This window comes from Typopeltis vanoorti, chromosome 14, assembly GCF_054136105.1.
Source record: "Typopeltis vanoorti isolate ZY-2024b chromosome 14, IOZ_Tvanoo_1.0, whole genome shotgun sequence".
In the NCBI taxonomy this organism is placed as follows: Eukaryota; Metazoa; Arthropoda; class Arachnida; order Uropygi; family Thelyphonidae; genus Typopeltis; species Typopeltis vanoorti.
Genome location: NC_143562.1, coordinates 49379886 through 49402654, shown reverse-complemented (window position 1 = coordinate 49402654; position 22769 = coordinate 49379886). Strand labels below are relative to the sequence as shown.

At 32.9% G+C, this 22769-nt stretch overlaps 1 protein-coding gene across 1 annotated transcript in view; it reads left to right on the top strand.

Moving 5' to 3' along the window:
- Window positions 1-22126, top strand: part of LOC150099445 (cytochrome P450 4c3-like) — a 161695-nt gene extending 139569 nt beyond the window's left edge. Inside the window, exon 11 of the mRNA XM_090404357.1 lies at window positions 22031-22126. Within this exon, the coding sequence (XP_090260483.1) occupies window positions 22031-22126 (96 nt within the window). The remainder of the gene's footprint in view (window positions 1-22030) is intronic.
- Window positions 22127-22769: the final 643 nt, after the last annotated feature.

The window sequence follows — 22769 nt, the reverse complement described above, 5'->3', positions numbered from 1 at the left end:
CTTTATCGCTGGTTAGATGATTAAGATTCCTTTCAATGTTAACTAGGAAATCTAGATATGGTATTTTATTTGGAACAATAGAAAAATCATGTCCTTTTGAAAGGATGAGGGTTTCGCTTTTAGTCAAAGGACGTCCGGATATATTTACAATCCAATTATCTGGAGTTATGAATGGCTTGGATTGTTTAGACGAAAGAGCCTCGTATTTACGGTTAAGATGTTGACTTAGTTTATTATAAGCACGTTGAGTAGAACGTTTAGCTACATTTAGAACTATGTGAGAAAGATGTGGATCCAAATTTGTGGATATACAGGTGCTTAAATCAGAAGTCTGATGACTGTGAATAGCAAGATCACGTTTAGCAGCTTTAAGTTGATTACGGATTAGAGATAAACTTGTGTTCCGGTAAATATTATGAGCTCCAGGAGATTTTATTGTTTCTTTAATCTTAGCGAAATTGGGAATAATCTTGTTGTCGCGGCACTTTTTTAAGAAATTAATCTTTGCTCTTAACCTACCTTGTATAACTGAAAGTTTTCCTAATTTACCAGTTATTTTGGTAGCATTTTCCCCGTGAAGGATAAGAATTATGTTTAATCTTATTTAATCTTATGTCGCAAGTATCCTTAAAACAACAAATTCTTATCCTTCACGGGGAAAATGCTACCAAAATAACTGGTAAATTAGGAAAACTTTCAAATATTTCCAGACCGAAATATTTGGTTAAATAAATATCTTTCTTGTGATTACGTGATTATATCATTTAGTAATTAAAGCCAATCAAACTCTTTATTTTACACAGACATAATTACTACTTTTTCGAAAAAAAAAAGTAATCAGGAATAAATCAGCATAATAAATTCCATATATTGAGTCTCTTAAATAATTATTGCATATTGAAGAAAAATTAATACTTTTATTGATCAAATATTAACAAAAATTCAATTTTATCATAAAACGTAAAAGTTAGAGATATTTATGAATAATAATATGGTTTATAATTTACTTTCTCCTCAATGATACTTCGCTTCCTTCATTTCTTTCCAGGTCAGAGGTATGCCATGACAGAATTAATAGGGGCTTTAAGCCATGTTTTTCGAAACTTAACGATGAATCGTGAAGTTTCGTGACCCGATGGATCACGCAAACTTTACAGTTGAAATTCTTACAAGACCAGTCAACAAGATTCGTATCAAATTCCAACCAAGGGAGCAAATCCATCTATAATGAAATACTAGAACAGATAACCACTAAATGCATTCTGTTGAAACTTAATAGATTTATTCGCATGATATTTGATATTTGATAAATATTTGATCTTGAATTATAATAAATGTAAATCCTGTGCTGAAATGAGAATATTCATTTCGTTAAGTTAATGAAATTTAAACACATTTCATTAACTTTAAACAAAATTTAAACAGGTGTACTGCTTGAGGAATCTAAAAATAATCAGATGGTTTAATTATTTTTATTTCTTCTATCTGTAAATGCAAAAAGTGCATAAAATTTCATTGAAATCACACTACCATCTCTTTTCGTTTAGTCTACATTTTGAATGTGTGACATTCATGTTATTTTATTAAACCCAAGGCATACAGAGAGACAGATAGGAATTATTCCATAATTATCTAAGCTCGATTTTTTTACGAATTGTCTACATGCACGAAATAATGAATAATGCCAATGGAATGAAATTCGGGACTGTAAAAAGTTGTCAATAAAATTCTTATTGTGGATCTTCATTAAAATTGTTACAGCCAGAGAGTCCAAAAATAGTTGTGTACTAATAGCTAAACGATTTTCATAATCACGTAAGGATTTTTGGAAACGTTTTAATAAAGGAAATTTCAGGAAAGGAAACTTCAGCTAATAAGGATGAATAATACTAACATTTTTTCTTCTGTTCATGCAACAGCTTTAAGTAAAATATATTCTGAGACCCTTGTATCATGTGTGTAATAAAATTATAGTATAGATTTACTATACAAAATCTGCAAACCAGTCTAGTTTCCAAAGATATTCCTTAATATTTCGTATACGACAATAACACTGCTCATTATAAGAAGAAGCAGTCTGGTCACCGGCCTCGTTGTTGAGTGTTTGAATCCTGGTCTGACTGGGGCCTGTTTTGTTTACCTTTAATGTGGAAATGAATTTCATTGCGTCATGTTATACCTCCCTGCTTCTCTGACGTTATCTATAATGACCAGACGTTATATAATGACCAGAAATTAGTGTTCTTTCAGAAAACTAATTTCTGGTAATTCTGTTACTCATTGTTCCATAAAATTTACCTTGTTTTCTACATTAAGAGATTAACACGTTTAAGAAACACATGTTCAGAAAGATTCTCTATCAGAATTTCAATTTCAAATTAAGTTATCTGTGTTGAGTGCGAAGTTATGGCCTTGGAATAATCAAATAAAGTATCCACAAAAAAGAGAAAAAAAATTGGTGTACTTGAAAAGATGAAGTCGTTCTTTTTTTTCCCCAATGCATCTGCGCATCATTCTATGTCACTAACAAATATGACCTGGGTGAACTGTCATGATCCAACTTTGTTGTAATTTATATAAAACTTTTGCTTACAGTAAATATATGTATTTTTTTTTCTCATGTCAGGAAAATTTATTCCTACTTTATATTATAAATACAGAACGCTTAACTCTATCATAAGAAAAATGAGGAAATATATTTTTCTGCAAGAATTGCTTATTTAGTTGAAGATGTTTTTGCACTGTCATCCTACACAAACTACATTTTGGTAGTCTTTTGATAAATAAAAATACAATGCTGTTGTTTGTTGTTTTTTCATGTAAGTAATTATTATTATTATTATTATTATTATTATTATTATTATTATTATTATTATTATTATTATTATTATTATTATTATTATTATTATTGTGAAGAACTTCATTCTCTAAAACCACAATACGGAGTTTAAATCAACAACAACATAAAGAAGTTCTTATCATAAAGGTTCTTCCCGAAACTGCACCTACAGAAAACCGCAGAGACCTAGTTTTAAAAATAGGTCATGCAATCTACATTCCCCCTACAGCTTAACGACATTCAGACCGTAAATCGGATTCCTACGAAGAGCAAAAATCAGGCATCTCACCACCGCACCAGTCATGGTTTGTCTTACAAGGAAGTCCACAAGAGCCACTACCATATAAGCCAGCAGAGAGAAAAACCAGTTGTCAAGGACTACAACGCATTGCTAGACAACATACCAGTCTTCGTATATGAATATGTGTTGTAAATACATAATACAGAGGCAAAAAAAGTTTTTTTAAAAAATTTTAATTGAAACCCAATGTAGAAAATGTAGCACTTTGTGCTTGATTCTGTAAAACTATAAGTTGCAATATAACTCAATTATGTTTATTGTATGTGTAAATATTTTAACAGATCAATAATAATATTATCATAGAAAAAAAATTATTATTATTTTTTTTCGTTTAAGAAAAAAAATTTATTCAGATAAATAGGATAACTTTCTATCGAATTTTTATTTCATTGTGACTTTACCTTGGAAAAGTAATGTTTTATAGCACATTAGTGTAGTTTTTTGCATTTTTGGATCATTTAATGTTTTATAGCACATTTCTGTTAAGATATTGCAATAATAATTATAGATTAAAATGGCGCGAATGCGCACAATGCGTACAAGAGATATAAAACGAGTAGCGAATTAAATAGAGAAAAATAATTCTTGCCCTGCTAATGAGAACATTGAAGACATTGAAGAAGTTAATGAAAACAAATTAATCTCCCAAATCGGGAAGTTAAAGCATATAATTAGCCACATGCAACACTAGAATTACATAAATTCAAGCAGTATTTGAATGAACATAACAAAATGAAGCAGCGAAATAAGAAACAAGTATGCAGAGAATCAGGTAAGTCATTAACAAAATGTGGTAAGTAACGTTGACTGTAAAATGAAGTATATCATTTGGTATGGACACTCAATGGCGTGACCGTTTGTTCAACTGATGAGGTTTTCTGTGTGATGCCTTGAGTTTGGAATACTTGGAATTTCCCTAGGGGAATATGTGTCAAAGTGCCCCAACAATCGTGTCGTGATTGGTGGGGCACTTTGAACAAAATCAAGAATAAGAAAAGATAAGGAATCGTGACATGTTTGTTTGTTCAGCTGATGATGTCATGAGTTTGGAATTTTTCTGAGGACGTTCTGTTTGTGATGTCACGGTATTTGTTTTATTCAGATAAAACAAATAAATTTCGTATATGGAATTGTGAGTAAGTTTAGAGATAAGGATTCGTATCGTGATTGGTGGGACACGATGAAACAAACAGGGGGTAAGGGTGATTGGGGGAAGCACCGTCAGTGTCCTGGATTTGAGTGTCAGATGAAAATAATTTGTGAATAAGAAGTGATGTAATTTCTTACTTGTAATTAAGTGACATTTTTGTTCTGATTTGAAAAGGAAGATATAGTAGTGGATAAGGAATCGTGACAGAATGTGTTTGGAAATTTCTCAGGAATACAGAGGCATAGCTATGGAGGAGCCGAGGGGTGCAGTCTGTCTCGAGCAGCACTTTAAACCTATTTGAACTTTTGCTGTTAATTCTAAAATACAGTCACGAGAAATCAGTTCCAACTATTGTAATACTACAGCGAATTTTCTTCACAATTGCTATAAGAGTTGCTAGCGATTAGAGCAGTTTTTCTAAATAAAATTGATTAAGAATTACCTACATTATCATGAAATAGACTCTGCCAACGTCATTGACAATTTTGCTAACAGAAAAGCAAGAAAAATTGCATTTTGGAATGTTAACATTAAAGTTTTACTTCATAAATAAACATTGTGTTTTAATTTATTTCCATATACGTCGTTTTAATTTTTTGTAGTATTTTTGGTGCGTATTGAGAGGGATGGTAAACTGAGGGGATACCCTGGGTAGCAAGAGCTCTAGCTACACCACTGGGGGAACATATGTCTTTGTGGCATCACGTGGTGAATAAGATATCTTTGAATTTTTCCAGGGTGACAAACATCAATCAATCTCATCACGATTTGTCTTCGGATGTCTATAGAAGGCAGTACTAATTTTCCAATACAGTTTAGGGTATTTCTTTACTGTTAAATTATATGGGGATTCTTAGAGTAGAGTAGAATCAAAATGAAGGCAATGTTTCGACCATTTCAGAATAATTAACTCAATCTCACACATTAGACTTGAAAAGTCACTAGTGTATCCATGGTGATACCTTCTAATATATGCATCCTATGATTATTCTTATAAAAAACTATTCAGTATTAGAATTATAATTGCGTTTACCAAACCAACGATCACAGCTCATTGAAATGACCAATATCAGATGCTATGTTTAAGATCAACAAAAAAATGTTAAGTTTCATTCCAGAATACGGCATCCTGGAATTATCGAGGCTTTTTGAATATTCCAAATTGTTGATTTTTAACATATATTCACACCCACAAAACACACAAATAAAAGATCAGAAATGCAGTTGACTCTTTTTCCTTATCGATAATATGCAGTTTTTCTAGTGTGTTGGAGTATATACATATATAATAAATAAATTGTCAATTTTCAGGTGAAACATTTTCCACTAAAATTCTAGCTATTAATTTAAAACCTGATTACTTTTGCTTCCAAGAGTTGACACAATTTCTTGAAATATTTGATGGCTTGCACGAACAAATAAGACTTTTCATTCATGAATTAAAAGTCTTATTTGGAATTTCAAAAACAAAAAAGTCTCTGGTTAGTTTGTGGCAAGAAATTTCACAAGAAAAAAACATTTCTACTTTATTCACTTCAAAAGATTATTAGCTATCACATCTGTCTTTTTTTTTTCATTTTACAATTGTCTAATGGAATAGCATGTATTGTCAAGTTTTGAAGAAAAAAAAAGTTTCCACTGCCATATGTTTTTTAACTTTTACCATATTTGAAAAGAAAAGAAAAATATACCTTCTTTTCTACTCCAAGCTTTTTTAAGGGTTTGGTCATGTGATGGGTTAAAATATCTACAGTCTCTCTGTAAAATAACCAAATTCTAACAATTGCACTCTATTTACGACTGTTTTTTTCTAGTCTGGTGAAGGTATCTACTATAGTAACAAAATTGTCACTTTTTAGTTCATTTGTAATTTATTCTATTTGCTTATTTGCTAATGTCTCTGTTTTTAATTCTCCCAACACAAGAATATATGGGTGGTAAAGGTGTGAAATAAGTTTTGACTCTCACTCAAGTCACTTGATTTTAACTTTTATTATGTTCATTTGTGTGAAACGAAAAGAAAAAATGTACCTTCCCTTTTTTTAAAGCTCCATAAACGTTTACTGCCTATTTCTTCTTGTTACTTTGCTACAAAAATTCATTTATCCTGTCTTCACATTCCCCAAACTTGTGTTGCTGTTACCTGCACAGTATTTGACACCTTTTTTTTCTACACAAAACTTTTTTTAAGAGATATTAAATCACTGAATGCTAACAGTTGCACTTTAATTCCAAAGCTCTGAACTTACTTAAGTAACTGAAATTTATTTACTTTTCTATCTTTAGCATTAGTAAGTTTAAGTAATGAAAATGCGACTAACAGGTTTTTTCGCATTCCTAACTAAACAAAAATTAAGACATTAAATTTAGCACGTGTCTCAAAGCAGGGTTACCATATTTCTTGAAAACAATATGCAACAATGTCAACCATAAAGAAAAAAAGAAAGAGAGAGAGAAAGAAAGACATATTGTAAAGAAAAATAAAATGTTTACCTTCAAATGATAATTTATGATCACAGCAAGCAATAAATTCTTCAGCTTTTAAAAATTTGGAAATTCATAGCCATGTTGTCAAATGAAAATAAATAAAGAAAGAAAGTAAGAAAGAAAGAAAAATTGTAAAGAATAATAAAATATTTACCTTCCAATAAATATTTATGATCACAGCAAGCAAGATATTCATCAGCTTTTCAAAGTTTGTAAATTCATAACAATGTTGACAAAATGAAAATAGAGAAAGAAAGAAAGTAAGTAAGAAAAGAAAATTGTAAAGAAAATAAAATGTTTACCTTCAAATGATTATTTATGATCACAGCAAGCAATAAATTCTTCAGCTTTTAAAAATTTGGAAATTCATAGCCATGTTGTCAAATGAAAATAAATAAAGAAAGAAAGTAAGAAAGAAAGAAAAATTGTAAAGAATAATAAAATATTTACCTTCCAATAAATATTTATGATCACAGCAAGCAAGAAATTCATCAGCTTTTCAAAGTTTTGAAATTCCTTCCCATATTGTTTTCATCATTTGGTATCATTTAAAAGAAGAAAGGGTCTGGCTATTAAGTTTGTTAGTGTTTTTGATTTTCCTCTTCCAATGGCGAGTATTATTTCATATATACATGTTGATTCACTTGTTACCCACATGTTATGATACCGTTTTATTTTCTACAACAAACGTTTTAAAAGTTTATTAACTTGATTGGTTAAAATATCTAATGTCCCTCTGTAAATAACCAAATTCTAATAGTTGTTTTGTTAGAATTTGGTACGACTGTTTTTTCTTAGTCTGGTGAAGTCATCTACAGATGTAGAAACAAAATTGTCACTTTTCAGTTTTAAACTCTCCAACACTAGAATATGGGTGGTAATATTGTGAAATAAGTTTCAAATTGCACTCAAGTCTCTTAATTTTATCTGCAGACTATGATACCTTTTTTATACACAATCTTTTTAAGAGTTTTAGTAACATGTTAGGTTAATATATATGTACTGTCTCTCTGTAAAATAACCAAATTCTAGCAGTTATATTTTAGGGGACTGTTTTTTCTAGTCTGTTGGAAGTATCTACATATATAATAAATAAATTGTCATTTCTCAGGTGAAATATTTCCACTAAAATTCTGGCTATTAATTCAATACCTGATTCCTTTTGCTTCAAAGGGTTGACACCATCTCTTGAAATATTTGAGGGCTTGCATGAACCAATAAGACCTTTAATTTGATGAGGTGATTTTCAAAAAAAAGTCTCTGGTTATTCTGTGGCACGAAATTTCACAAGAAAAATAAATTCTTTTGTACTTTATTCATTTTAAAAAACACAATTACATTAATAGCCTTATTAAAACACTTAAGGAATTGAACAACGTAGTTATGGATATAAATTAAATTATACTTAATAAATATTTTCTGATACTTCGGCATCATGTTGCCATCTTCTAAAGGAACTTGCAAAAAAAGGCACGTGCATGTAGGCACTACAAACACAGTAACTGGGAATGAAGAGATGAAGCTATTGTTCTCCTAAAGGTACTGGTGGTGCGCTCTAGCAGGCTAAGTAGGTGTTCTTGGCTGTTGGGCTGAAGGTATGCTGATGTAAGCCTCCCAAATTTTGGGGCAGTCGCATACAACCAAACTTGTTAAGGTGTGGTGAATTTCTTAGGGATGAGGCTGATTCCATAAATAGTCTTTCGAATTTGTATTTGCTACGGTGTATTACTGTTGCTTTCTTCCACTGTATTCTGTGGTGTGTGTACAGAGCATGGTCTGCAAGACCAGAATGGCTGTACTTGTGAAATCGGATGTATTCAGAAATTCTGATAACTGATATCCTTGTGTTTAGAAATTCTGATATTCACTGTCCTGCCTGCTTGGCCAAAGTAAGACAGTTTACAACTGCAAGGGACCTGGTATACACCAAGTAAGTCTAGGGGAAGTGGTTGGTCTTTAGTGGAGCGGATAAGGGATGCCAATTTTCTGTAACGTTTATAACAGGAGGTCAGGTCATGCTTTTTTAAGATTTTGGTAATCTTTTCCAAGATGTAGGGAATGGTGATGGATTTAGAGTAATCCTTGTTGCGAAGGGGGGGAGGAGATCTGTGGTTTGTAGGTTCTAATATTTTTGGACTTTTTTGGGGAGGTAGCAATTGGCTGAGAAAGTGTTGAGGATGTGATTTAGTTCAGTGTTTAGGGAAAAGTTGTTTGAACAGATCAGTTTAGCCCTGTTGTATAGTGTTTTCACTACTCCATATTGTTGTGAGGGGGGTGGTGGGATTGTTGGTGAATGTATCTGCCTGTATGGGTGGGTTTTCTGTAAACTTGTCTTTCTTTACTTTACTTTACTTCCTGTAATTTACTTTACTTCTGCAACAAGGATTACTCTAAATCCATCACCATTCCTACATCTGACGGACCTCCGAAAAGATTACCAAAATCTTAAAAAAGCATGACCTGACCTCCTGTTACAAACCTTACAGAAAATTGGCATCCCTTATCTGTTCCACTAAAGACCAACCACTTCCCCTAGACCTACCTGGTGTATACCAGGTCCCTTGCAGTTGTAAACTGTCTTACTTTGGCCAAACAGGCAGGACAGCAAATATCAGAATTTCTGAACACAAGGACTACATCCAGTTTCACAAGTACAGTCATTCTGGTCTTGCAGACCATGCTCTGGACACACACCACAGAATACGATGGAAGAAAGCTACAGTAATACACCGTAGCAAATACAAATTCGAAAGACTATTTATGGAATCAGCCTAACCCTAAGAAATTCTCCAAACCTCAACAAATTTGATTGTATGTGACTGCCCCAAATTTGGGAGGCTTACATCAGCAGACCTTCTGCCCAACAGCCAAGAACACCTACTTAGCCCACTAGAGGGCACCATCAGGACTTTTAGGAGAACAATAGCTTCATCTCTTCCTTCCCAGTTACTGTGTTTGTAATGCCTACATGCATGCACCTTTTTTTGTAAGTTCCTTTAGAAGATGGCAACGTGACGTTGCCGAAATATCGGAAAATATTTATTAAAGTATAATTTAATTTATATCCTTAACCACGTTGATCAATTCCTTAAGTGTTTTAATAATGCATAACCAATGTATAAGCCTGTCTACAAGAATCTACATTAATAGCAATCACATCTGTCTTCTGTTTTTCTTTTTTTCATTCTCTGAATGGAATAGCATGTGTTGTCAATTTAAAAAAATAACGTTTCGCCTGCCTGTCATATGTTTATAAACTTTTATTATGTACAAATATTTGAAAAGAAAAGAAAAATATACCTTCTTTTCTTTTTTACACCAAGCGCTTTAAGAGTTTGGTAATGACATGGGTTAAAATATCTGCAGTCTCTCTATAAAATAACCAAATTCTTATCTTACTTTATGTGGGGAAAGATTATATTTGTATTTGTATTATCTGGAGAGTACAACATTTTTTCTATACCAAAGTTTAAGAGTTTAAGTCACATTTTGGATTAAATTATCTGCTGTCTCTCTGTAAAAACACCAAATTCTAACAGGTTGGATTTTCGAGTATGTGAACGAAATGTTTCTAGATAACTCAAACAATGTCAACAGGTAGCATTAGACAAATTTCACAATAATTAATTACAGGATATCAGGTTTCCCATGTTCCTGGCATTAATTTTTCAGTAGTGATTTTTTACAATAATTAAACAGAACTGCTTTTAAGGTATAAAGTTATGGATTTAATTATCAAATTCTAAACTGAATAACTGAGTAATAATTAACTGCGGAAAACAAAACAGCAACACACATCTTTGAGCATTTAAGTTTTACAAATGCATATTTTATTTTGCTGAAATATTATTTACAAACAAAAAAAAATTCAAAGCTTGTCATTACCTAAAAATAATTCAGAATATTTAGTTTACACTCTTAATATTTTCCAAAGATTTCAATCTTTGGAAAATGTTCATTACTCACTACATAGAAGAAAAATGTACATTACTCACTGTTTCTTGGTTTCATTATATCAAAATACTTGGTCATGCAAAAGAGTTTTCAAATCAGATACCATAGTTAGTACTCATCTATACATTTGATATTGCATCAGTCTGGAAATGACACCATGCCTCGTTAAGCTTTCTGTGTATTCTTTTGTCATAAAATATACACAAGTAGTTTTAGTAAAATGATCATAAATGTCCCAAAATAAAGAATCTTTATTGAATTGGATAAAATCTTGAAAGTCTAGTTTTACCATTGGAGAATTTATATGATTAGCAATGATTTTCTCCATGTTATGAATAGCTGGTATTCAGTTTCCAAAAATAGTAAATGATTCTCAATATCATATATTTTTGGTGAAAATCTCTCAGCTTCTTCACAACTAATAAAGTAAACTTTACACACACCAGCTTCCGTATCATCGAATAGTAATTCCACATCTTGGCATTTCAAAAAATGACAATCACCGAGCTCCATTTCTTACTCAACTTTTCTTTGCAAGTAGCTGACAGTATCAGACCACTTCCTGCAAAACCTTTCACAGTGGTCCTGGATAAATACATCACAATGTACATATCTTCTAAAATAATGACAGGTTTCCATCCTTTCAGAGTTATGTGAAGAGTTTTGTCTCTTGCTATTTTCCTGAAGAAAGAAAATTTCAATGACTTTTGTGGTTCGCTCATTATTGTACTTTATTGGACACAAAATACCACAACACAATATGATAGATGCACTGGATGAACAAATTGCAGTAACTGAAAAGACACTCAACTCGATTGTTTTTCGTTATAGTACTGTTTACCTGACCCTTACCCTGACCGTTCCTTCCAAAACAAAACTTTCATGCAGATGACTCACAGACATGTTTTATTCGCACGCTGGTGGATTTCATGTTGATATGAGTTTATCTTACTGTGTGACACTATGGGGAAAACTTTATCTCTGTGGCTCGAATTCCTCCAAAGGAAGATGAGCGAGCTTGACATTTGCAGATACCTTTTAGTGATGTCACCTCAAGCTGATAAGTGAGATGAATGATCTCAGCATTTTGGGATGTCTGAAATAGTTGGGATAGAAAAAAATTACATTACATGGTGGAGGGGGAAGGGTATATGAGAGATTGACAGTGGTCTTCCCTCCAAGTCTCCCCCACCCTACATCACAAAAAAATGCGTTTTTTGTTTTTGCTCCTAAGTTATCAGCATGAATTGGAGGTGACATGACTAAAAGAAATTCGGTAATGGTGAGCTCACTCATCTCTCCTTGGATGAGCAGGCATCTTCTGGCAGAGAGGGAGGGTGGGGGAGCCTTGTTGTCAAATGTCAATAGGAGTAGCCTATTGACATTTGACAATATCTGAGCAAACCATGAAAGGGAGGATAAGAGTCATGAAATAGGTGAAATTTGGATTGTCGTGTGGGAAGTATTACCACATCCTCAAGTAAGACCAGGAGAATTCCAATCCCTTCAGTCAGAAAAGTTCACAAATAGACACAACAATTTGGCGAATATGGGGATCGCTGGCAGATATTAGCCATGACAAGACACATTGATCTACCATGGAAACAAAAGCAGAGATTGAGCCAACATGAGTGTGGTAAATAAACGAACCGCAATGTAACTATAAGGAAAAAGAGTCAACTTCATTTCTGACCTTTTGTTTGTGTGTTTTGTGGGTGTGAATATATATTAAAAATCAACAATTTGGAATATTCAGAAAACCTCGATAATTCCAAGATACCGTAATCTTGAATGTAACTTGATATTTTTTGTTTAACTTAAACGTAGCATGTGATATTGGTCATTTCAATAAGCTGTGATTGTATGTTTTGGTAAGCGCAATTTTAATTCTAATACTGAATAGTTTTTTTTTTATAAGAATAATCACAGGATGCATATATTAGACTATCACCATGGATACACTAGCGACTTTTTATGTCTAATATGTGTGGTTGAGTTAATTATTCTGAAAAGTCGAAACATTGCCTCCATTTTGATTCTACTCAAGAATCCCCATATTATTTAACAGTAAAGAAATACCACAAACTGTATTGGAAAATTAGTACTGCCATCTATAGACATCCAAATACAAAACTTGACCACAATGACGGATGTTTGTCACCCTGGGAGAATTCCAAGATATCTTATTCACCACGTAATGTCACAGAGACGTATGTTGCCCGAGTGGTGTAGCTAGAGCTTTTGCCGGCCAGGACGGCCCCTGAGTTTGCCATCCCTCTCAATACCAAAAATACTGCAAAAAGTTAAAACCAGGTATAGGGAAATAAATTAAAACACTATGTTTATTTTTGAAATAAAACTTTAATTTTAACGTTTCGAAATGTTATTTTTCTTGCTTTTCTGTTAGCAAAATTTATTTATTTATTTCATTATGCATATAACGATAATATCGAATGCATATCCTCATAGGTATGTTGAAAGCATGTGAAAAATCAGTGCACCGGAAGATTTGCACTGATTGTTCTTTCACTTTACGTATAATCATTGAATAATTTTTTTTCGAATTTCAGTATTTTCAAATGTTTTCTTTGAAAATATTATGTCACATATTTATATTTTTAAATAATATTTATTGAAATAAATATGTCCTTTTGCTTTCGTTTCTAACCAAACAGCATTATATGGATCATCACATTTCAGTTTTAGAAAAGATTTTTTGTTATTCATAAAGACAAAAAAAAAAATGTTAAAATACTACATTGCTTTGCTCGATTTCCGATTGTGTGTCTTTTTGGTATCAAAAATTTATATCGAATGATATTTTAGCAGTGATTCTTTCCCTTCGTCTTTTATTTATTTATTTATTTGTATTATGTATATTACGATAATATCTAGTGCACATCCTCGTATATATGTCGAAAATATAATGTGAAAATATCATATAGTGAATGATTCAAAATATTTGCTCATTTTGAAGATTTTCTAATACTTCTCCCCCCCCCCTCTTTATTTTCTCCTGGAACTCAATTGCATAACTAATCTAAATTTCTATACTGGTTTGAGAGCTTTTCTAGGCAGTATTCAAAATCAATTTCTTCATTTTGCCATTTTAACAAAAGATATACGGCAATCAGATTGCACCGTGGAGCTTCTAATTCTGTTCTATTTATTTGCAATCTGAAACCAGCTGTTCTACTGTCCGCTGAAATTATGTGAAATTTTAGAAATAATATGCTATATTTTCACCATGTAAAATTGTTTATATGCATTCCACACAAAAGAAAGTTCAGTAGTATTATTTTGTTTTTTTTTTCTGTAAAAAATCTAAATATTACTCCTGCTGATGGAAGCTATTTCTGAAATAATCTTCGTCTTATAATTACTTGGTAATATCCTCTTAGCTGGAGGAAAATTTGAAGGCTTATTACTGTCAGTGCCATAAAGTCGCACTAAAATGCCTCAGACTGTCGTGCAGAATATGTCAAGAATGTCTTGTTTCCTTTTCAATTGTTGATTACTTATATCATAACAGAAATACTGACATTTCGTTATACATTAAATGCATTAATGGAATGGCAGCTGTGGACACATAGGCCTATTTCAAAGGAAACAGATGTACAGAGAGAACTGTCACTCTATCACTTAATGGATACCCTTCTAACAATTTAAAGAAATGGCTATTTAGTGACAACCACCAACAACGTGTTACAGTACCCCAATATGTGTCCACAGCTGTCATTCCATATATTAATTCAGTTTCCACAAAATTGGTGAGAATGTTAAAACCACATAACATCGGAGTGGTTTTTAAACCAACTACCATGATCAGACAAATTTTAAGATCACCCAAAGATGAGGTACCTTTCTTCAAATATCCTGGAGTATATGAAATTCCATGCTCGTGTGGCCTTTCTTACATTGGTCAGACTTCTAGAAGTTTTGAAATAAGACAGAAGGAACATGTGGGGGATGTCAATCATAATAGAATCATCACATCTGGTTTAGTTCATCATTTCTCAACATCAAATCATGTTATAGATTGGATAAACAGTTCTATGCCTTACATCGAGAATGACTACAGATACAGAACTTTAAAAGCAGCAGCTGTGGTACTACGCACAAGCAATAATTTAAATACAAATCAGGGTATGATTCTTAAAGACATATGGAAAAATCTCATCATCTCTCTCAGTTCGACAGAATTACAATATGGAAAAAACTACACAACACGTGGTCATGTACTGGATTCTGACTGAAGCATTCGAACACATGCACGCCTTCAAACAGAATTGATCAAATGTAACGGCCTACCAGTTACTAAAGTGTATGTTTTAAATGTAACTTAATGCATTTGTTTTTACACCAGTTCAGCCTTGAAAATGCTAGACGGTGGATAGTGAAACTTGTTGGCTCTTTGTTTATTATATCTTTTATCTTCTGGTCTTTTAATAATAAAAGTTCTTTATTTTATGCTTATACATTATTTATGCCAAAATAATTGCTTAATTTATAATGATCAGTTTCACTTTTATTATCAAAAATTAGAAATTAAATCATACAATTATCTTGAAAAAGAGGATTTGAATTATTTTCAAAGAAAAGGTGCATATGCGTTTCATAATCTTCTTTTTTTTGGGGGGGGGTATAGAACCTAATCAATCTGCGGATATTTCAGAGAATTTATTTCATAAATCGTTCGCAAGACAGCTGTTACAAACGTAAATAACTTAGGGAATATACCCATTCATTTTAGTGTAAAATAGTAGCAAATGTTCAGTTACTTTAGATATGTAATCTAGAAGAAAATGTTATGTCTGCCGAGATTAGAATCTTATGTGAATAATTTTTCTGACATGATTTCTCTATTCGTTATAATGTAACCAATTTCAAGATTTTTTCTCTCCTGCAGACTCCATGTTAAATACAATGATTTCTTTTTTGTACTACAAGAAAAAAATCAGATAACAGAAGAAAAATATGTAGTATTTTCTTTTCCACTGGCTGAATTTACAATGTTCTTCCTTTGTGTTTTGAAGAGAAAGTGCAAATGACTTTTTTCTTACTATTTTTGCCATTATAACGTCTCATATAATTATAAGAGTGACATTTTGCCGTTTTTTTCCCAAACGAGAAACAGAAATAAGGTAGTAATAATATTGTTGATTATGTCAAACTTCATTGTAGCAGAAATGTTTATTACAAAACTGTAATATATATCTCCGAAACAAGAAATTTGGAACCCATATCACATCAATGTTGAGTGTTGGCTAGGTGAAAATGTTCCCGTTATTATTTATATATTTCATTTATTAACTAGGGAAGGCTATGCCCAACCCCGCCCCCCTGTGTCTCGGTCTGGTAGGCCAGTTCTCATTCAATTGTAATAACTCGGAAGGGGGGGTTCTGCCCCTGAATTCTGATGACTCGACACTCAGGGTAATCCCTGAGTTTCAAAACGTTTCGAAAAACATAACATAAAAAGGATTATCATTTTATATGTATATTGGGTAGATTTTATTTCATTATTTTTTATTGTTTTGGTGAAATACTTTACTGGAATACTCATTCCAGTTCCTCTGGAACTGCAAAGAGTATTCCAGTTCCTCTAATATTTTATTCTTTCGAAAATATCATTCTATGTCATAAAAAGAAAGGAAAAATTCGCCTTCAAGATGAAAAGGAAACAGTTAATTCAGGTATCCCACTATCAATATTTGCAGTCCTGAAAAGGACTGTTTTGATGGCCTTGAAAACAAACATTTTTTTATTTCATACTGTTCAGAATTTAAAATTCTTGAACAGTGTGGAACACCTTGAAGCAAGGGTAAACACAAAGTAGTTTTACACTCAGGGCACCAGCTTTTTGTTTCCTTTCTGATATTTTTTTTATTACATAACATTTGCGTGCAGGTTTTTTTTATTAGCCGTTGGTGGTAGATTTTCGGGAAAATGGTTGGAGTTATCAGCGTTCAACCTCAGATATCTGGCGTGATTTCTTGTTTTTCTGCTTGCTGAAGAAGGCGCATGTGCATTCAGCAATGCTTTCGCAATTTCTATTCTGTATTCTAAATATGTTATGGTAGAAAAACATTTTTCTTGTGCAGGAGGAAACTGTTCCAAATGAGAAAATCTAATACATGTCCAAACAGGTTTTTTAATATTTTTATGCTGTTTCCTCATTACAGAGTAGAATGATAGCTGCTGATCGCACCTGTCGACTCCAGCCATAGTGTCGTTGTATGCACACACAGCAATGGGTTTTTCTTTCTTCAAACCATGCTTCTCCATGGATTCCGTTGATGGATTGTGCAGGGAAGATAGCAGAAAAACATCTTTTTTGTCTTTCCAACCTAGTGCAAAGACTTTCCCTGGCTGATAAGCTCGTATTTCCCACTTCGATAGCTTTCCTGAAGCCGGAATATGGAGGCATATCTCACCTTTTTGCATTTACAGTACCATAACTATCTATACAATGCTGTAAAAACAAATCAGCGAGTTCAGGACACATATAGTAATTATCCGTTGTAATGCAGTCATCTTTCTGCAGTAAAGGATCTCACAATATCAGACAATATATATAAATAATATGTATTTTATCTGATTTATAATTTGCTAATTTATAATAATCACCACATAGTTTCAGTATCGAAAAATTAAAGTTATGTGGAACAATTACTAGAGAAAAATAACGAGTTAAATAAACACTGTTCCAATGTTTCATAACAGTTTTCGGGTGTGTGATAGTAATGCCATGGGGGAGGGTAAACTATCAGAGGCGAAATAAAGTTCAATTCTATTGTGAAAGTAAAAGAAATTTTGATATACATATTTTGAATGATAAAATAAGGAAATGTATCGCTTACTTTAAAAATTGGAGAATAAAATATCTGAATTATGCAGAAAATATAAATTTAAATCATAACTGTTAATTTCATTTTGTAATGACCAATTATACAAGGAAATCAAGAAAGTGAAAGTACAAAGAAGAGTAGATTACTATACAACATGAAGAAAAAATTTAGTAATATGATTAAAGAATTTCATGTTATTCTTTATAAAGCAAAGTTGCTCAAGCATGTCCTAAAGGAAATCTGTGAAGTATTATTCGATTTCGAGGGTTTTGTACAAAAATAAAAATAATATAAACTGGAACGTCGGCAGCCGGTTTTCTTTTCTTTTTTAAAAGAATATTTCAAATAATTATCGTGAATTAATTTCTTTGAGAACAAAGAAAAATCTTTTGTCTAGTAAGCGATTAGAAAAAAAATTAGCGCAAAAAAATAAAAAATTAAATTGGTTCTCCAAGGTAAGGCAATATTTAAGTGAAGAAATTATACAAGATCTTTATTTTGTCCAGACATTAAAATTGTATTGTACAATAAAATGAGAAAACAAAAAAATAAATAATTTCTCTATTTTTAGTCTATCATATATAACTAAAATCCAGTTCACCAGCATGGAACAAGAAAGTCCGTTTCTTGTTATAGGCAACTGAGAGGCAGCTACGGACGGGAGATAATCCGATTAACCTTTCTCTTCAGTGTGAGTGTTTATAGCACTTTCTAATGGACATGACAGTCAAACAATCAAATTGCACTTCTTATCCAGGTTCTATAAACAGGTGGGCTGAAACATGTCCAGATTTAGCTGGACGTCTATAGACGTCCTAGCCATTTGGGAGGTTAATCAGTTTTATTTAGAAAAACTCCTCTCACAATAAGCAATATTTACAGCAATTGTTAGGAAAATTTGCTATAGTATTACAATAGTTGCAACCGAGTTTTCGAGACTGTATTCAAAGGGGAAGAGGGAGGCGACACATGGTGGATCGCCTCCCTCTGCACCTCTCGATCTATGCATCTGTGATCCTCCCCAGAAAATTCCAAACACATAACGACACGATTCCTTATGGACTAATATATCTTCCTTTTCAAATCAAAACAATTATGTCACTTACCTTCATCTGAAAACAACACTCACATCCAGGACCAAAAGCATTCTACAGATAAATGCCTTTGGTATCAGCTCCCTGGTATAATAGGTCTCATACCAGTTAAAGCTAATAAATATTATGATATCGAAGAACAGATTCTGCGGAAACTAAATTATGATGGGTGGAATGGCAAAAATCTGTGGATAAAACTGACAAAGTTATGTAACTGTTTTAATAATGGGAATAAGTATTTCATTCCCATGATTTCGAGGAAGAAACTATTTCGACTTTGTGTTCGTCCAGTTCGGACCTTTCATAATGGCTAACGATGACTATATATAAAAGACACTAGTGAAGAACAAGATCTGCAAGTTGTCCAACTGTGTCACGCAGACAATAGAAAAGAAGATGCAGGTAGCATTTTATGTCTGTCCAAGAATTTTAGGAGTGTCAGAAACAAAGGGATAGAGTTTGCTGCCTTTGTCATTATCTTGGGATCTCAGATTATCGGAATTAATGATTTGAATCCAGATGGGACTGAGACGTATTGCTAACGGTGTTTCATGATGCATTGAGTTTGATGCTCTCTATTGTCAGGTGGAGTCTAAAAACATCAAATACATAGTGGGGAGTTGTTATTGAGCTGGTGGATCAGTTAACGAAGAATTGCATCACCAAATAAAGATGATGGGGCAAAAAGAGTATCCATAAGGGAGAACTGTTTTAAAGGAATTTCTTGAGATGCTGCGAGACAATTTTCTCAAGCAGCATGTGACTGAAGAAACTCGATGTCAAAGCGTGTTAGCGCTGATTACAGTGTCAGAAGTTGTTGTCATACGGTGCTCACTTGGATAGTGGCTAAGTCAATGAATGTTCCATTCAGAAAAGATTACATGCTGAACTAACTAGCAGGATATTGTGACGCTTAGACTGTTAAGCCTGTAATGTTTATGGATATTGTATTTGGTTTTCAATTTTATGAGGTGAAAACAGAATTTTCGAAAGGAACACCCATCCACCACAATATCAGTTCGATTAATCCACCTTCAACTGCAATCATTTGAAAATAATTAGTCACGTCCTAGAGAGCAATCGTACCTAGGCCTTTTTAATCAAATGCCATTCTCGTTATCAATCGAGCTGAAGAGGTTTATTTATTAGTATTATATATAATGCCATTAAAAAGCCTAATCCCTAATGGCTATTAAGGAAAATTTAACTAAACCTTTTGCTTTATCAAAACGCTGACATATCGTTAGTCACATATCATAGGATTATCCCTTGCGTTGATTGCCCAACTGATATATAAACAGTTGATCGCTATTTAATACGCAATTTCTGCAACCAGATTCCTTGACATTCTTCATACGGAAATAAGGAAAAAATAAGTTGTTATCATGCATGATGGCTACAGGATATTTTTGAAGACTATTTTAATCTTATATGTAAATCTCGTCCCTCGTTCCTTCATAAAAATATCACGATGAATTTGTTTGTTGAGCAGGAAATATATTTGCTAAAACCATATTTCTATTAGATTTTCAATTAGTGACTTATAAATATCCATGAAGAAAATAATATCCTTTAGGAAAAGACCAAATTACTTTCCTACTAACTATATTTTCCGGAGGCCATTTCATTCTTTTATACTCCTTTATAGATACGATAGAACCTTCGTAGTTTAGCTAGTATATACGAAGCACTTTGTTCAGACGCACCTGTTCGATTCCCGTAAAAGACGACAGGAACCTTTATATGGTCTGTATCGAGTAAATATGAGTTAGCTGGTTTCATAGGGAGGAAGTATATTTCTTCCCCCGTAAACTCCCGTTTTTCGTACCTCAAAACAGGAAAACCGGCCCGTTAACACATACACGGATTTACAGCCATAAATACTTACGACCAAGTCAGAGCCTTGATTCTTTAGCTATATGTCAGTCCCAAACCCGGATAAAATGAGGGAAGTTGGAGGCAAGCAATGGTGAACTACCCTCTTAAAAGTTCACCAGGAAACCTTTGTTTCAAGAATATTTATCTACAACGTTAACATGAATCGGATACAACTGAAGGGTTAATTCATAATCATCACCATCATAGATAAGATAACAGTAAACAACGAATTTCTGCCTTCCTCCATCCCCACCTCCGAAATACTTGCAATTTTTATTGTTAATGTCAGTCTCCATCTCCATTCAAAACGGAGTATAATCTGATATATCAAATCGCTCAATGTTAGGGGAAATTGTTTTCATGCTGTTAAGTCATTTCTGTAACTCGATGCTATAGATTGTCAGTTACATTAGATTCCTATCTAACCTAATTTATGATCGGGGAAATTTAGATGAATGATAGTGCTATAGATCGTTAGCTGTTAAAACTAACCTGATATTTTAAAATTAGCATTTTAATGCTTTTCCTGTCATCATATTCTATTCACGCACTGCATGGCGGAGAAACACACCTAGATTTCATATTCTTCCTGAACACACCCTTACTGGAATCTGATTAATGAAGTTTTTTTTTTTTTTCTGACATGAGCTGAAAAATTTTTCCTGTATCTTCACTGTAAACACCTATTACTAGTTTGCATATTTTTGTGATATGTCCTATTTTCCTTCTATACCCAAAGTTTTAAGGCCACATGCTTCATAATCAAAGTTGAACAATTCACATTAACTATAAGTAAACGGTAGTAGAATGATATGACGAAATTATTATAAAATTAACGAGAAACATATTCTTTTGAGTAAAAGTTTAAAAACGGAATAAAATAAGTTGTCTTTCAGTAAATAGAGACTAGAACCGTGTTTTAGTTTAACTAGAACGTCTTTGCTTGCTTGAGAACAATTTATTTAAATATTTTTAATATCTCAAATTTGTATGATCTTGAAAAAAAAATTAAGTTTGTTTCATACAAAAACATCATAACTAAAAAAGGTTTATATTTTCTTTTACTTAATATCTATCAAACTTTTCATTCAAATAACACAAATTCTTCTCAAATAAAGAATTTTGAAGAAAATTTTCAGTTTCTTGAGATCAACTTAGCCAACTAAACTATCAAATAAAGCTTTCTCTTTTATGAATGAAATAAAATTCTGTCAGCATCCGCAGCATACGCACCAGTAAGGCAGTGTGCTGGTAACATTGGGGCAGCATCGGCATGGAAACGACGGAGTGCGTAGAAAGCGAGACGGTCGAACGAAACAAGAAAACTAAAATAAATCCTTTCAAATGGGAAGTTCAGAAGAGTAACTATAAGTCTGAAAAGATGGATAATGGGTTGGAAACGATTGCACAATTTAGTAGTCCCTCTCAACACACACTCGTTCTTATATTATAAAGTTTCTTTTTGTCTTTTGTTAGTCTCACTTAAATGGTCGACCCGACAATTCCGGGCCCCCAGGCTACAGCACTCTCAGCCTTACCCTTGTGGGAGCCATGCATTTGTTAGAGTTATAACATACATTTGATTACATATGATACTTACATTACATATATTACATGTGTTAAGTACATTACATGCATTTGGTTACATATGATACATCTTGGATGAGAACTAATTTCTCCTCTTTAATCCTCGAAGCTTATCTGAGGATGACACCAGTTGGTTATTATTTATTGATTTGTTTGCTGTGTTGGGAAGCTACGAAATCTATGATTCAGAAATTCGCGCGTGCGAACGCATGCACGCACACACCCGCACACGCGCACGCGCACACACACACACACACACACGCCATAACTTAGAATGTATTGATGAGTCGCTGAACTGGAAGCCTGAACGAATACATTGTGTTTCATTAAGTTTGTATGGTATTTTAGGTGCGTGTTTCTTGTTCATAGTATGTCCTTAGGGCTATTTTCAAGCTATTGTAGTTAGTAAGGTTTCTGTATTCAAAAGGTAATTTGTTTATCATGTCTGGGATATAGAAGTTTGGTGTGGCCTTTCCGTAGTGTTTATTGTATTTGTATATGATATAATATTAGTAGTCTGAGGTCTTGTTATACAGTATGTGTTTCTGACTGTCCTGTAGTTGGCATCGAAATACTGTTTTAATAAACCTGCATAGTGACTTAAATGTTTTGCTGTCTGTATTTTGTG